This window comes from Gymnogyps californianus, chromosome 17, assembly GCF_018139145.2.
Source record: "Gymnogyps californianus isolate 813 chromosome 17, ASM1813914v2, whole genome shotgun sequence".
In the NCBI taxonomy this organism is placed as follows: domain Eukaryota; kingdom Metazoa; phylum Chordata; class Aves; order Accipitriformes; family Cathartidae; genus Gymnogyps; species Gymnogyps californianus.
The window spans coordinates 4,665,454-4,680,337 of record NC_059487.1 but is presented as its reverse complement, the minus strand read 5'-3'; the positions used below and the strand labels follow the sequence as shown (position 1 = coordinate 4,680,337).

Below are 14,884 nucleotides of genomic sequence, written 5' to 3'. Positions count from 1 at the left end.
TAGCAGGTTCTTAGGAATACTATCCATGGCACACATTTATTGCATGATGTCCAACAATCTAAGTATTCTTATAATTATAAAGAAAAGGTCATTTGAAATTCAGTCATTGCAAAAGCCTTGTTCGCCTGACATGTTAGCTCGTTCTGCCTAGCAGCACAGCTTCGTGTAAAGAAAATGTAACATTTGAGGACTAGTAGCATGGTACTGATCTACTACTTTCTAGACTATGGTTACTCCACTTCAGTTCTGTGTCATGAAAAGGTTCATGGAGAGTTTGTGCAACCCAAGACTAAGCTTAGACTGATTTCAGAGCCGTATAGCAGTCCTGCTATTCATCTTTGGAAGACTTTTAAGCAATATTATTTTCTATACCTAGATTCCTTAAAAAAAAGGTTTGAGCTACTGAGCTAAGACACTGCTAACCCATCAGCTTAAAACATGTAAGAATAGGTTGAAAAATGGAAATCTGACAGAACACTAGAAGTCAATAATGGCTTTCCAGGTGTTAGAGGTTTTTTTTTTTTGAAAACACATCTGAGCCTAAGACAATACCATAATTGTATCTGTTGGTCTGCATTATAGTGGTCTTCAAACAAAACCACAATTCCCGTATCGCTTTCTCAGTTCGAGGTTTGTTTCCCAGCTGCTCTCACAAACATACTGTAAGACAGTACTGGACATGGACAGCTGGACGTGGTTCCTGAGGTTCTGCTTCTCGCTCCGAGTGAATGTGCAATTCATCTCTCTATGATCCAGTGTGGCCTCATAACTAGAGAGCCATTCCTCTTAGTCAGTGGAGGAGAGGCATGCATTGCATTATTTGACACGTAGACTGCCTCTCTTGAGGCATGTAGCCAGCTTCGCTTCCTTTTTAGATTTCCTACAAATGCTCTAAGATACAAAAACTCCATTCTCAGGAAGTTTTCCCTGGTCAAGTCTCTGGAAGCCACTGTTATCCTGACGAGCTGGTCCAACACCTTATTCTTCTTGCAGTTGGATAACTCTTTGAGGTTGATAGGTTTTGACCGTGCATAAAGAATCCGAAATTCCAGGTCAAAGTGTGCAACTGCGGGGCCTGACAGGATCAAAATGTTACTGCTGTTCAGCTTCCCGTCTGTCCATGTAAAACTAGCAAAGGAAGAATGAGAAAATTCTGAGTTAATTCAAAATAAATAGTAAACAAAATATTAACTGAAAATTCTCTTTCATCACATTCAGTTAAATCGTTCTTATAATCCAGATGACGAGCAGTGTGCTCTTTTTAGGACAAACGTTACACATAAACTCTGATAAGGAAAGCACTTTTGCAACATGGCTGTTTTTCCTTTCCACGTAAAGAAATCACGTTAAGCAACAGAAAGAAATTGGCACTTGCCTGTAGGAGCCTGTTGTCACTCTAATGCCATCAATTAACATGAACTTTTCACGGACTTTTCCAACAATTTTGGCACCCGACCTCGTGTAGTATGTTTTCCCAGTGATATTTCGAATTCTCATCAACTGTTAAAGACATGGCAAGCGTCATGTGGATTTCAAAGTTAAATGATTGCATTTGAAAGAGTAACACACAACCATAACGATCACTGAAGAACTAGCAAAGGTTGCTGCGCAGTGGCACAAGATTCACCCTCTAGGAACCAAATGATAATTTTGTCTTTTTTTAGTAGGCAAAGAGGCGGCATTAAGGGGCAAACCCATAAACTGATTGTGCAGAATGTGATTGTACAAACTCCTGTCGCCCAACCTTGGAGGGACCCGAACTCCGCAGACTCCCGAGGACCTGCTTCTCCATCCGCCTTCAAAGTCTCGGCGAGCCTGAGCAACTCCAGTCATGCTGTAGGAACTGGACATTCCTCCTGCATTTCCTTGAATATTCAATTAGCATTTGTGCTCAGAAAGCACCTGTAACATCCACTTACAAAGATTTCAGTTTTTCTATTAATTGCCTTCTTATGCAAGAATGGTTAAATCTTCCAAGAAAGAGCTAGGGTGACATAAGCCCCATTTTAAGTTGTGGCAGCAGGCATAACAGTTTCTTCTTTTGATAGCTCAAAGATTACAGTCATAAGAGGATCAACTCTCTGTCCCTATAAATATGACAAGGCTCACCTTTTCCTGTTCAAGGTCAACTCCCAGATCCTTGCACATTTTTAGAAAGTGGGAAAATGAAGACTGATCTAGAAGGATATATGCCTTAACTTGCCGCTGGCTACAAGCTTCCAAGAGGTCTTTGAAGATATCGGTATCTGTGAAGGAATCCATAACCAGGGCAATCATCTGCAACAAGTTTCAGAAGAAATCATTAAGCTGTTTCCACAGCATCCCAAGGGAGATGGCACATGAGGAATTTGACTGTCAAATGAAATATTTCCCCCCCTTTTTTCCCCTGGTGGTTATGGAACATGGTACAGTCTTCTGTGATACAGTATGTTCTTCTGTTGTTCACAGGACTGCTGAAACATTTAACAGACATATAAGAAAGAGAAGAGAAAGGAAAAAATAACTGATTAGAATAATAAAGTTCTGTGAAGAGAGTGGTATTTTGGTAAAGGTGATTACCGAGTACAGTACACTGAGGTACAGGAGACACAATATACATCGCCCCTTCACTATGATCACTTATTCATGTCCCTGTATAGTTAAATAGAAAAAAGAATATATTGAATTTATAGACAGAAATTGTTGTTAAAGATTATTTGCCCCAATTTTGTTGTTGCTTGACTGATTTATAGTAGACGACATAATTTAAGATTTTTGTTATCGCATTGTAGAATTTCATTTTTTACTATAATTTCAGCAGCAGACATTGAAGCTTCTTTTGCCAGGATCTGTATCTTTTTTGGTTCAATAGGTATGAACAACCTAGCCTGAAAGCCTATTGTGGAAAGACACCTTTCCTCTCTTTAAAAATCAGAGTTCATCACTAATTAGCAGCAATGATAGCTCCTGCATCTCTTCAGTAGCACGTTGCTCATGGTTTTTATTAATGTTGTACTAAAGCCTTCCCTTTTTTGCTACATAACTTCACCTTCAAGAAAAAATTCCAGAAATCGGAGCATTTTCTCCTTTCCTCCCACCTCTAGAGCAGTGCCAAAACCTACGAAGGCAGAGGGAGACTTGACACCTCTCCAAAAACCTAAGCGAGCTGATAAAAAAAGTATTTTGCATAAGGAAAAGAAAGACATTTTGCTGTCAGTCTTGTTCAGCTACGTCAGTAACTTCTGAGGTAACAGGAGCACCGAGTTGATCGTGGCGATGTTTGGGGGTGCTGAGAATATCTCAGAAGAACCAGAACAGTGACAAAATAACTGTATTGCTTCAGGTTTCTTCCTCGCCCTGAGAAACGGCAAAAACAGGGGTCTAGTTCTGTGTGAGACAAATTTGGTCTCTGATTCCTAGGCAAGAGGGTTTTTTTCCTGAGAACAGATGTCTTTTCCTCAAAAGCATTGCCTGAAGAAAAAGGTGAGCTTATTTCCAAAACTTAAGTTTTCCAGAGTCTTTCAAATTTTTCAAATATGAAAAGAAACAGTAAAAAAAAAAAAAAAATGCACCGGTGTCCGACTGCTCTTTACATCTCGCCTCTCTATTTAAGATAAAAATGAGGTTTATCTTCAACTTATTATTTAGATTCTCATGGTATTTCAAGCCAAGATCTGATTATTCGCCCAAGCTCCTTGAGTAAAACCTCCCTGGAGAGCCAGCTACTGCCCTCGCAGATCCTTCCCACGGACTGAACCCCCCAGCTCCGCTGTGTACCCGCCGTACGATGTGGAAGCGACGGCTACTGAAAAGAGCTGGGAGCGGGCGCGTTTAGGACGTTATCGCTCCCAGGTGCCAACTCCCTGAGTGAGCTTAGCGAGGCCCGGATAGCACGGACTCGGTTTTCATCAACACGGGGGGAAAAAGCTTGCAAATACCGAACCTATTAAAAAAATAAATACAAAAGATGGTGAAAAAAAAAAAAAAAGCTATAACAACCAGCATAGTAAGTAAACCCGGGAGTTTATTCAAAAGAAAACGAAGGGGGGAAGGACGAGGTGGAGCTCGGGAAGCCGGGCGGGAGCGGTGCGGCGGGAGGGGAGCGGGGCCTCCCCGCGCTGCGGGGCGCAGCGGGGCGGAGGGGCGCGCACTCACCTGCCGGGCGGAGCGGATCTGCCGCCGCACCGCCTCCTTGCAGCCGTAGATGCTCTCCCCGCAGCCGGGCTGGAAGTGCGCCTCCACCCGCGTGAGCCCGCGGAAGGCGCCGCTGGCGAAGCCCGGCCAGCCCAGCTCCAGCGCCGGCGGCTCCAGGTCCGAGCGCTCGGGGAAGTAGGTGAGCGAGGAGGCGTCGAGGGAGGCGCCGAGCGAGGGCTCGCCCGCCGGCTCCGGGGCCGCGGCGGGCGGCAGGGCGCCCCGCGCGATGGCCTGCACCTCGGGCTCCGAGAGGAACGGCGGCAGCTGCTCCCGCCGCAGGAAGGCCCGCAGCGCCTCGGGGCCGCCCGCCACCAGCTCCTCCAGCGCCAGCCGCTGCGCCTCGCTGTACGGCCCGGGCGGCCGCGGCGGCCAGCGCCCGGCGCCCTCCTCCAGGCACTGCGACGGGTTGGCCATGGCGCGGCCCGGCCGGCGCCCTGCTGCCCCGCGCCTTTATAGCGGCTCCGTGGGCGGGGCCCACGCGCGGCAGGCTCTTCCACGCCTCCCGCCCGGCCCCGCGGGAAGCGGGTGGGAGCCGCCACCGCCGCCGGGCACGGAGGCTGCCCCGCAGGTGAGGGGCCTCCGCTCCGCCCGTCCCCTCGCAGCCGCCGGCAGCGGGGAGGAAAGGGGCGCTGGAGCAGCGTCGCCCACGGGGAAGTCACGGGTGGCAGAGCCGGCTGGCTTCCCCCCGCCCAGGGAAGCATCCGCAGAAAAAAAAAGCAAACCTTGAATTAAGCAGGGAGAGTGAGTACAGCCCTCGACCTGCTCCTCCGCCCCTGATCAAAAGGCTGCTCCTAAGGTTGGAGAGGGCAAACGGCCCTCCCGGACGGGCGGCTTCGTTACCGGCTGCGCTGCTGACCCAGAGGAGCAGGAAAGCACCGACAACAGGGGAAGCGCGGCATTAGTCACCCAGATTCAAAACGGCCAACAGAAAACAAAGCTCAGCAATCATCAGGTGAAAACCCCCATGGCAAAAGGAGTTTATTTGTAAACTGTTTCTTGTTCCTGTGAGAGTACCACAGCAGCTGCACAGCGTAATAAAGTTAAAAAGCACATAGAACAAACAAGTTGATTTTACATACATTCAAGCACTGCTGAACACAAGCTCTTAAAAATACAACTCAAGATTGGCTTTGAAGGTGTATCTTGGCTCCCTCTCTGCAACTTGCTTCACTCCCCGTGTTCCAGCTCCAGGGACCAGGCAAGAAAGTATCTCATCTTTTTAAACAAGTGCAGACAGAGCTTTTTTTTTTTCCCCATCTGCACCTCTTCGTACATCTGCCTTACAGCTTTAGGGAAGGAGTAGCTGCTTTGAAATCCAAGCAATAAAAGCAGCTAAGCCCCTTTGTCCATATAGATTTCAGAGATAGAAATGCCAACTTTAGTAGAATAAAGTGTTGCGCTCTACACGGAAGTTGCAGCCTTTTTGAGTTTTGGCTATTTTTCTGTTTATTCACTCTTTCGTTGCTGTTTACAGGAATATTCAAGACAACAGCTGACATGTGCCATCTACTGGACACACGTGCCCGTAAATAAGAAGAAATACCTAACCCAGGCTCTGCTTTGCCTTGGCAGAATTCAGAGTCTGGTTGGTCACTGAAGTACTGGGACGCAGGCCTAAAAACTAACAGCACAGGTCAGAGCTCAGAGAGGGAATCCACCCACTGCTCAGATAAGCGATCCAGCAAGCACAGACATGCACGCGAACACGCACAGAATACTGCTAACAAATATTCAGATAACGTCTCTGCAAAGCAACTTAACCTAAGATCCATTTAATATTGAAAGGAGAGTATTTTCAAAACCTCGAGTGGCACTTCAGCTCCTCAAACCAAGTTAGTAGTGGATAAAGAATAAACAGAGCAGGAAACACAGAATATTTCAGATAGGACAGTCTAAAGAGAAAAATGTGTTTTTTTCACTCTTACACTTACTTGTACAATAATGTTAGCACACACAACACATAATATTTTGTAGTGCATTTGTCAGTTTACTTGTGAACAGAGGCTTTGTCATGTGCCCTCAGTGATTGTCTTGCCTCAAAGTTCACTCCAAAGAAAGAACCTGTTTACAGGGCTCTTAACAGAAGTAAGATGGTTCAGACGTTCCTAGACCAAGCCAGAATTGGAAGCTCCTTTTACACTGCTGAGACTAAAAGTCTTAATTTTGTTTAACAAGTTGCACAAGAGACAAAGTTCTTTGAAGTCATCCCAAAAGAGAAGTACAACAGGTGTGCTGCAGCAAGACACTGAGCTCCAGGTATCACCTCATCTCCCACTCACAAGCACAAAAACCCAACAGTTCAGCAATACATTCCTATTAATAGTCTTACAGGTCCAATGTATCTAGCTTTTAGTTCCAAATACTAGGAACATTTACATCGGGGCTGTACCTAAAATGGGTACAGCTGTCTTGGAGTGCTAAGTTGCTACTTCCTGGTCTTGATTTTAAAAAGATGCTCTTCTGAGGATGTGTATATATACGCACACATTTTTTTAATACATATATATATCTACACAAAGGCATGAGAGGATGATCAAACTGAAGAGCTAGTTAGCTCAGTCCATTTCAGAAGGCTTAAACAATGGAAAAAGGATAGTCGAAGATAAGAACCTGCAACTGCTCCGACAGACCTTTCACAACTTTAGTGGAAGAGTAATGTATATATCACTGAAGTCAGAATAAAATTAGCTTTATGGCTGTCTATAAAAGTTGTTTCCCCTCATGCCAAAGATAAAGTAGAAATAAAAATACTAATAAGAAAAAAATTTGAGTGTACCTGGATGTAAGCTAAATATCCAAAGCAACTCTGAGCAAGATCAGTCTGACTCAGATTTTTCCAAGTTTGCATAAATTAAAGCCAGAGCATTAGCAACCCTAGAAAGCAGTAATAAGCTTACTTTTCAGGTTAAGCATCCAGAATTAAAATGAACCTTCACCACTAACGCATAAGAGGAACATGCAAATAGTTACAGTATAAATAAACCTCTTTTTTTTTATTGCTTAAATTGCATAGTATAAAACAAAGTGCTGGAGAGTGATGTACACATGTATTAAAAAAGTAAAAGTGCTGGAAGGAAGTGGAAGAATCAGCAGGTACAAAGTGACTGCAATTTGGGGCTGGAGCTTTTGTGTTCTGCATTCAGTGCAGTAATCATTTATTCAGAGAAAAGAGTGAAACATCCCGGAGGCTGCGCAGGCTGGCACTGATGTCACGCCTCTGTTTTAGATTGCATCTTCCAGTGTATTGGGTCATGTAGTTTTCAGGCACACGTCCCCTCCGGGATAGGATATCCACCATGTGGCTAAGCTTCGACCTGATAGTGGAGTAGTGGAACTGTCTTTCTTTATGCAGTTTTTGGAAATATTCTGCCCTATGACTGCTAGAATATTCAAAGGACCGGAGAGAAGACAGTGAGCCGGTAGAGCTTGCAAGAGAGCATTGGGATGATGACGAAGACAGTGATCGCAGACTAGAACTTGATACAGCCTTTCCAGACAAAGATCCTTCTTTTGACAACTTTCTGTGAAGCAGGGGTGTTTCTGTGTACTCATCTTCTTCCTTTGTCTGTGTCACTGCAGTCTTCAGCAAAACTGAAGTCTGAGTGCCTGTCATTCTAGCAGCGACAGAAGTCTGAGTGCCAGTTTCTGCTGTTACAGCATTGGCCTGCGTGGCAGCATTACACGCGGTCACTACAGGCTTCTCTTCCCACGGGCCAGTTTGAGTTGATGCGTTTTTCCGTTCCACTATGGCCTCTTGATCGCTGAACCACTCCTCTGCACAGAGGCAAGGCGGCCCCAGGTTACAAGGTTTGCCTTCAGGAATATCTTCAGCCAGATCTAGTTCTTTCAACAGTTTCTTTGGAGTACTAGACAATCTGGCAAATTCTGCTCTCAAGTTGCCTTCCACAGTATATTCTTTAGGGGACTCTATTCTGTTTGCCAGATGATCAAATATCCCACTGTTCCTGCAGCTGGACAGCCACTTAGGGCTGATGGGCATCGACTGGGCATAAAGAATCCTGAACTGGAGGTCAAAGTGTTCAACCACTTGACCTGACAATAGCAGCAAGTTACTGCTGTTCAGCTTCCCATCAGACCACGTGAAACTATTGAAAACAAACCAAGATTCACAGTTAATCTCCAGTGCATTTCAACACACACAGTTACAGATAGCAAGACTCAGCTTAGAAGTGCTGTGCATAAGGAAGGTATACAGTCAACAGACTATTCACTCTCTTCTTCAGGAAGAACTCTAGCCACGGCCAAGTGCTTTGCTAGCAACAAATTGTGTAAATCAGTTTTCCAAAGCTGTTTGCAGTTTTATGTTAGTCCCACTTAGACTCAGCAAGTCCACTTGCCATTGGCATTGATTAATACCAGGCAAACAGCAAAGTTAATACACCCTTCTTGCAGAAACTCCCCGTTTCTATAGCTTCATCAGGCACCAGCAGACCCCAATACTTGCCTGTAGGAGCCTGTTGTCACTCTAATGCCATCGATTAACATGAACTTCTCATGGACTTTCCCAACAATTTTGGCACCTGACCTCATGTAGTATGTGTTCCCTGTGAGAGTTCGAACTCTCATCAGCTGTTTCAGAAAAGAAGGGAAAAAGTAACATAAGATTGAAGTTAACTTCCAAAAAGTTTTGATTAGCAATTCTACCTAAAAGCAGCTAAGCACACTATGGAAGATAGGAATTAAATGAACTTCCTTATGTTGTCTGCATGTGAATGTTATTAGTTACACAGTGCTAAATTTCTGTTAGATTAGGAGAGTCTGTGGAGAGAACAGCCAGTTCTAATTAATTACTGCCCACAAAGCTAGGAGTTTTTCCCCGTCCACTCTCAGAAACTCTCACTGGGGTGAACATAAGCCTGTCCAAGCCAAGCCATAACACAGTCATGTCAGCTTATATTCAGACGAATTAAGTAAATCACCTGGGTCACATCATCCAAACCCTTTTAAAACAACTATGTATTCGGAAAGAAATGAGATGTTACCAGAGATATACCACCCTTGAGCTTCCTGTGTTTGTTTTTCTTAACAAGCAGTTCCTTGAGCCAAAGAATAAAGCTACTTAGATCTTGCAAAATTAAATGCTTGAAAATTGTTGCTTCCTCATAACAGGGATCACAGTGTGCGCTCCACCCAGCGCACTGAGTTGTTGCATAGCATGGCTGTAGCTCCTACATACGGGTAGCGCAGGGTAGTAGATGTGCCTTTTCTGCATGGTTTTCAATGAGTTTGTGAGCAGTTTCCCATATTGGATTAGATAGAGACTGTACTGAAACCATGCGATATCTTCAGCAGCTGAGAAACATTTCAGAAAATGCCCTTTCATATCAGTTATCAAAGAGATGGGATGCTTTAGTCTTTCAAGGGAGTCTGATGTTTTATAGAAGGGTATCTTTGATATCCATAACCATAAACTGCACCACAAAAAATAAACCACACCCACCCACGTTTAGTACTTACACTTTCCTGCTCCAGACAAACTCCCAAATTCTTGCACATTTCCAAGAAATGGGGTAGAAAGTCCTGGTCAAGAAGGATATAGACAGGGACTTTGCGGTTGTTATAGGCATCCTGAAGGTCACCGAAGATATCAATATCTGTGAAGGAATCCATCACAAGGGCAATCACCTGCAAGAAAAGCAACAACACTTGTTCAGGGGCTTTATTTTACACAAGGCCAGATCACTGCCTCCCCCAGCCATTTTCTCCTGCTGCTATCATCAAGGCCAGATGCACATTTCTTTGTCCTGCTGCGCAGGCCCTGGCAAGTTATAAAAGATTTCTACATTCCCACAACGTTTCTGTAAATTCATTGTGCCCTGGAGTGCAAAGCATAAGCCTGAAGATGTTTTTCCTCACATCTGCTGCTGCTTTTGTACACTTTCACAGCCTGCTTTCCGACATAATCTCCTGTAATCTGGCCTTTTGGTAACATTGGGGAAGCTATCACAGCAGAATCAGGAATCCAGACAAGCCGTCTCCACTGCTGTTCTCCCAGCGTGGCATACCTGCTACAGATAGCCGTGGCCTGCAGGAGAATTAGCTCGAACAGCCTCCTCACTGTCACAGCGGAACATCTCACAAACCCCCATTGATTTCTCTTTGTGTGGTAGGAAAGGAATGCTGTCCCTATGTAAGTTACCAAGAGATAACTAGTTCTGTGACAACATATAAACTGAATACACTATTTCCAGACTCTTACTAGATGTATTCTGAGTTTCCATCCCATACCTTCACAACAAATCCTTCCACTCACTCAATTCAACAGTTCTTTACAGAAGGCAAGTCCTAAAATGGGAAGATTTTCTCTCAATGGGCCAAAGACGAGACAACAGTCCTACATTTATGATCAACCTCTCCAGCTAATTCAGAGCCGCATTGCGCACCGTTTCAGTGCTAGAATTCTCACCCTTCAAAACCAGGAACACACATCTGTGTGGGAACACAAAGGCATAAAGGATTTGGCTTCATGACTTACTTTTCTGTTCTCTTTCTATTAGACCAGCATCAAGGACAGTGATTATACAACCGCTGTGGGTACCCGGCACCTGCCCTTATCAGATAGATACGGGCATCCACATGCTGCTGCAACACACCCACAGCGTATATGCATGCAACACAGCTGCTCTGTGTGTGGCACTGCTTGTACTCAGAGGAAACATTTCCCACAAGAACAGGCTGAGCTTTGCATTCCCACCTGTGCCCTGCTCCCTAAGGGACTGCCCGCATATGGATGAGTTCTTAGGTATAACACACACAGGCACGTTGGTATTTCTAGATCAAGTTAGTTTATGCTCGTGCTTCTTACGTGTCTCCTGTGCTTTTCTTCACCCAATCACTTGTCTAAGTGTCAAAGGAAGATAAAGAAAAATAAGATGCTTTTGACAAGACCAGATGAGTAAGAAAATAACCCCTGAAAACACAACAATTCACACTAAACCCCTTGGAAACACTGCTGCCTTCAAATGACTACTCAATTAGCAGCACACTTGAGTTCTAATCCCAGAATTAGCAGCTGAAAAAAACCAAACAAACCACTTTTACTCAAAATCAGCAAAAGTACAGTTATGTTTAGAGGAGAGAGAGAAAACCCTTTTCTCTACACTCATCCATTCAGGATAGCAGAGGCAAGATAGCAACAGTGTCCCCTTTAGCCGCTCAAGCTAACCGCATCTGAGCGAGCTGAGAAGAAACTATACAGCATCTGAAGTTTTCCCGTTCCTCATGTTAACTCGAAGAGCTCAGACATGATTGAGCAATATCACACAGCATCTGATATTCAGTAATTATAGGGGGTCAAAATTTCTCTCCGTTCCATGTCCACAAAAACGCTCCCTGGATCAGGCATGTTTACGGCAGTGGCAGGAACAGCTTGCCTGGCTCTTGGCTCGGTGCGAGGGAAGGCGCTTGGCAGGATGCTACAAGCAAGAACATTACAAAGAAGTACAGCTTTTTGGAGAAACAGATGTTTTCACAGAGTTTACTCAAGTCACCAGACTGGTCTTATCTACCTGATTAGGATCCTTTGAGAACATAGCTTCCTCTGTGACCGTTTCTGGCAAGAAGCCCATCATTCATGTCATCCTCACACATGCCTGCACTCAGAAGGGGGCAGGGACTAAGCTCAGTTGCTAATTCAGGGCGTGCCATGTGCAAGCACCTTACACACAGAGCCAGGGGTTGCTTCACCTGGCCACCTGAAGAGGAAGCTATACGTTTAAATTTTAGCTAAGCCAATTGAATGGCTGCTAACGAGAAAGGTGGTTCCCTCCTGGGATTACAGTTGGAGGCTATAAACTCAGGTAACACAATGAGTTACAGAGAACGGTTAGAAGTTACTACGCCGCATGATTTTTAAGCCATACTCTGCATCAGATCAAAACCGTCCACTCCTGTAGGAGGGCAGTCCTGCTAAGAGCAGGTCTGCACATTATTTGGGGGCAATTAATGAGGCGAAGAAGGGAGATATAATCATAGGGTTATCTCTGTAGATAACCTTCTTTTATAAGAGAGGCCTGTTTTGTGTCATACCCTTTTAAGGGACAGTAGGAGGTTTCTGCAAGCGAATCTGGCTTGCAGAGCACATCAGTAAGGAACCTGGAATAGGAAACCTTCTGCTTTGAGTAAGAGCAAGATCAGCTCGAAACCAGCGGGTGGTTTGGCCATGAACAGCAGCAGCAGTTCTGCATGCACTGGGTGACAGGGAACTCTTGGCCCACCACCTCTGGATCAACGTAACCGGGAAAGTGAGATTTCACGGGTGTAGCACATAGATGCACGCTGTCAGGATGAGTACCACTCGTTGTGTATTTACGAGCTTGTCCTCCTAAGGAGGCTTTCTTTGCTGGACCGGGGTTTTACAGCTGCTTGGCCTTGCTTAGCGTTACGAGCTTGTCCTCCTAAGGAGGCTTTCTTTGCTGGACAGGGGTTTTACAGCTGCTTGGCCTTGCTTAGCGTCACATGAAGGAGATGCTCATCGACACCGTTGCTGATTTTTGTTCCGGTTCGCAGACCCGCTGGAGAAGGGCCCCGGGCAGGGCGCTTTCGGGGGCCGCTGCCGGCAGAGCCCGCACCCCCGGGCGCTCCCCCGCCGCCGCCGCCGCGCACTCACCTGCCGGGCGGAGCGGATCTGCCGCCGCACCGCCTCCTTGCAGCCGTAGATGCTCTCCCCGCAGCCGGGCTGGAAGTGCGCCTCCACCCGCGTGAGCCCGCGGAAGGCGCCGCTGGCGAAGCCCGGCCAGCCCAGCTCCAGCGCCGGCGGCTCCAGGTCCGAGCGCTCGGGGAAGTAGGTGAGCGAGGAGGCGTCGAGGGAGGCGCCGAGCGAGGGCTCGCCCGCCGGCTCCGGGGCCGCGGCGGGCGGCAGGGCGCCCCGCGCGATGGCCTGCACCTCGGGCTCCGAGAGGAACGGCGGCAGCTGCTCCCGCCGCAGGAAGGCCCGCAGCGCCTCGGGGCCGCCCGCCACCAGCTCCTCCAGCGCCAGCCGCTGCGCCTCGCTGTACGGCCCGGGCGGCCGCGGCGGCCAGCGCCCGGCGCCCTCCTCCAGGCACTGCGACGGGTTGGCCATGGCGCGGTGCGGCCCGGCCCGGCCGCGCTCGGCAGCGCCTTTATAGCGGCTTTGAATCCAAACAGCGCCGCGCCGCCGCCGCCAGTGGGGCAGCCGCGCTCCGCCCCGCGGCCCGGTTGGCTGCGGCGAAGGCGGCCCGGCCCCGCCGCCCGGCCGGCCCCTTCAGGCGGGGCGGCCGAGGGGGAGAAGCCGGGCTGGCGGAGCCCTTGTCCGCCGCGTTGGGGCCCGGGGAGCGCGCAGCCCCGTCAGTGCCCGGCCGCAGAGGCCGCCCGCCCCGGCGCTCCCCTCCTCAGGCCGCGGAGGTCCCCCTGGCTGAGGCGGCCATTTGACGCTGCCTGGCCTCCACGCCGAACCCCCTCCATGCGGCTTCAAGGCCTGACACAGAGCTGCCCCGCCGTAGGCCTTGGCCCTCACTGCAACACGGCCCTGTTCCTCTCACCCGCCGTGTCCTGCTGGCCCGTCAGGCAGGGCTGGGAGCGTGAGGGTGCTTTCGCCTTCGCCGGAATCAACCTCCCCTGAGAAGGACCCGCCTAATGAAGCGCCTAATGCCTCGGACATGACGAAATCCAGGAAAGGCAGTTACAGCTCTGGCCTTCCCGCTTGTCCGCATCACGAATTACTGCTACCTGCTGAAAAATGAAACGTTACGCCCACCCACGGCCTAGATTTACTCTTCTAGACAATTCCTGGCTGTACTCTCAGTTGAGAGAGAGGCAGAGACATTTAGGCAGAGTCCCAACATGTACACCGATTAAATAAAACTCAGTGGCATTTTTGTATTATTAAAAGAAATTTAATATAATTTTTAAATTAAAAAATTCAATCTCTCTATTAAAGACACTGAGTCAGGTGCTAATACTGTCAGACATACCCTTTTGGCATGAGTTTTACATACAATTTAAGATTTTATGCATTGCTTCAACATGTTAAGAAACCATCTTTTCATACTTAGAGTAGCAATAAAGTCAATTCCGTACAATATCAAATATCCTTTTTTAAAAAAAGTTTTAAATATATTAGACTCTGATTGCCAAAATGCCATTTTGTACACAAAGCTGCTAATACAATATACAGTTCTTACATTATTTTTTTCCACATAAAATACATCTCATCAAGTTTTATTTGTACATTGTTTACTACTGATCGATGGAATTACGAGTTATTGCAGAAGGCTTGCCATCACTTGTTAATATCCTGTACATGCAGCAGTCACACCGAGCTGTCCCAGGGTTACCGACACTCCTGCAGTCCATTCTCACACTGCAATCTATAGGCTGAAGACGGAGAGGTGGCAATACTAAGGCTGCATCTGCACTGTTTAAAAACCCCATATCTCCCCTCCAGCTGTGGGTGGAGATAATTGCAGTGGTGTAGGTTTGGGAACAGGTATCTTGAGCAGAGTCTCCTCTACTACAGCTTCCGCAGTTGAAATATAGCAAAATATTCTAGGTCGTAATTGTGCCGTGGCAGATGTTCCCTGAAGAACCCAGTGGTACTCGAATAGTGTGGGGGAACTGAGAAGTCCATTACCAGTTTGGCCAACACGAAAACAGCAGAATAAAGCTGAAGAACAACCAGGGACAACAAATTCTGTTGTACAGCCACAGGCAAAACAAAACAAAAAATGTA

At 47.0% G+C, this 14,884-nt stretch overlaps 2 protein-coding genes across 2 annotated transcripts; both read right to left on the bottom strand.

Annotated features, from left to right (window-relative positions):
* Nucleotides 1-408: 408 nt before the first annotated feature.
* On the bottom strand, nt 409-4,587 carry LOC127023382 (protein FAM83D-B-like). Its single transcript, XM_050907478.1, has 4 exons — nt 4,135-4,587; nt 2,110-2,277; nt 1,376-1,500; nt 409-1,128 (listed from the first exon to the last, which is right to left on the bottom strand). Exons 1-4 carry the CDS (start codon nt 4,585-4,587, stop codon nt 738-740), a joined length of 1,137 nt encoding a protein of 378 aa, XP_050763435.1. The 3' UTR covers nt 409-737.
* Nucleotides 4,588-5,120: 533 nt separating this feature from the next.
* On the bottom strand, nt 5,121-13,255 carry LOC127023381 (protein FAM83D-B-like). Its single transcript, XM_050907477.1, has 4 exons — nt 12,803-13,255; nt 9,652-9,819; nt 8,639-8,763; nt 5,121-8,279 (listed from the first exon to the last, which is right to left on the bottom strand). The coding sequence occupies exons 1-4, from the start codon at nt 13,253-13,255 to the stop codon at nt 7,325-7,327; spliced, it is 1,701 nt and encodes a 566-aa protein (XP_050763434.1). The 3' UTR covers nt 5,121-7,324.
* Between the last annotated feature and the right edge of the window lie 1,629 nt (nt 13,256-14,884).

Excerpts from the sequence above, each read along its gene's own strand:
- LOC127023382 (XM_050907478.1), bottom strand. The coding sequence starts at position 4,587 with ATGGCCAACCCGTCGCAGTGCCTGGAGGAGGGCGCCGGGCGCTGGCCG. Across the intron at positions 1,501-2,109 it reads TTGACCTTGAACAGGAAAAG|TTGATGAGAATTCGAAATAT; the intron begins GTGAGCCTTGTC and ends TGTCTTTAACAG. Across the intron at positions 1,129-1,375 it reads GTGACAACAGGCTCCTACAG|TTTTACATGGACAGACGGGA; the intron begins GCAAGTGCCAAT and ends TTCCTTTGCTAG.
- LOC127023381 (XM_050907477.1), bottom strand. The coding sequence starts at position 13,255 with ATGGCCAACCCGTCGCAGTGCCTGGAGGAGGGCGCCGGGCGCTGGCCG. Across the intron at positions 9,820-12,802 it reads AGATCCGCTCCGCCCGGCAG|GTGATTGCCCTTGTGATGGA; the intron begins GTGAGTGCGCGG and ends CTTTTCTTGCAG. Across the intron at positions 8,764-9,651 it reads TTTGTCTGGAGCAGGAAAGT|CTGATGAGAGTTCGAACTCT; the intron begins GTAAGTACTAAA and ends TTTCTGAAACAG.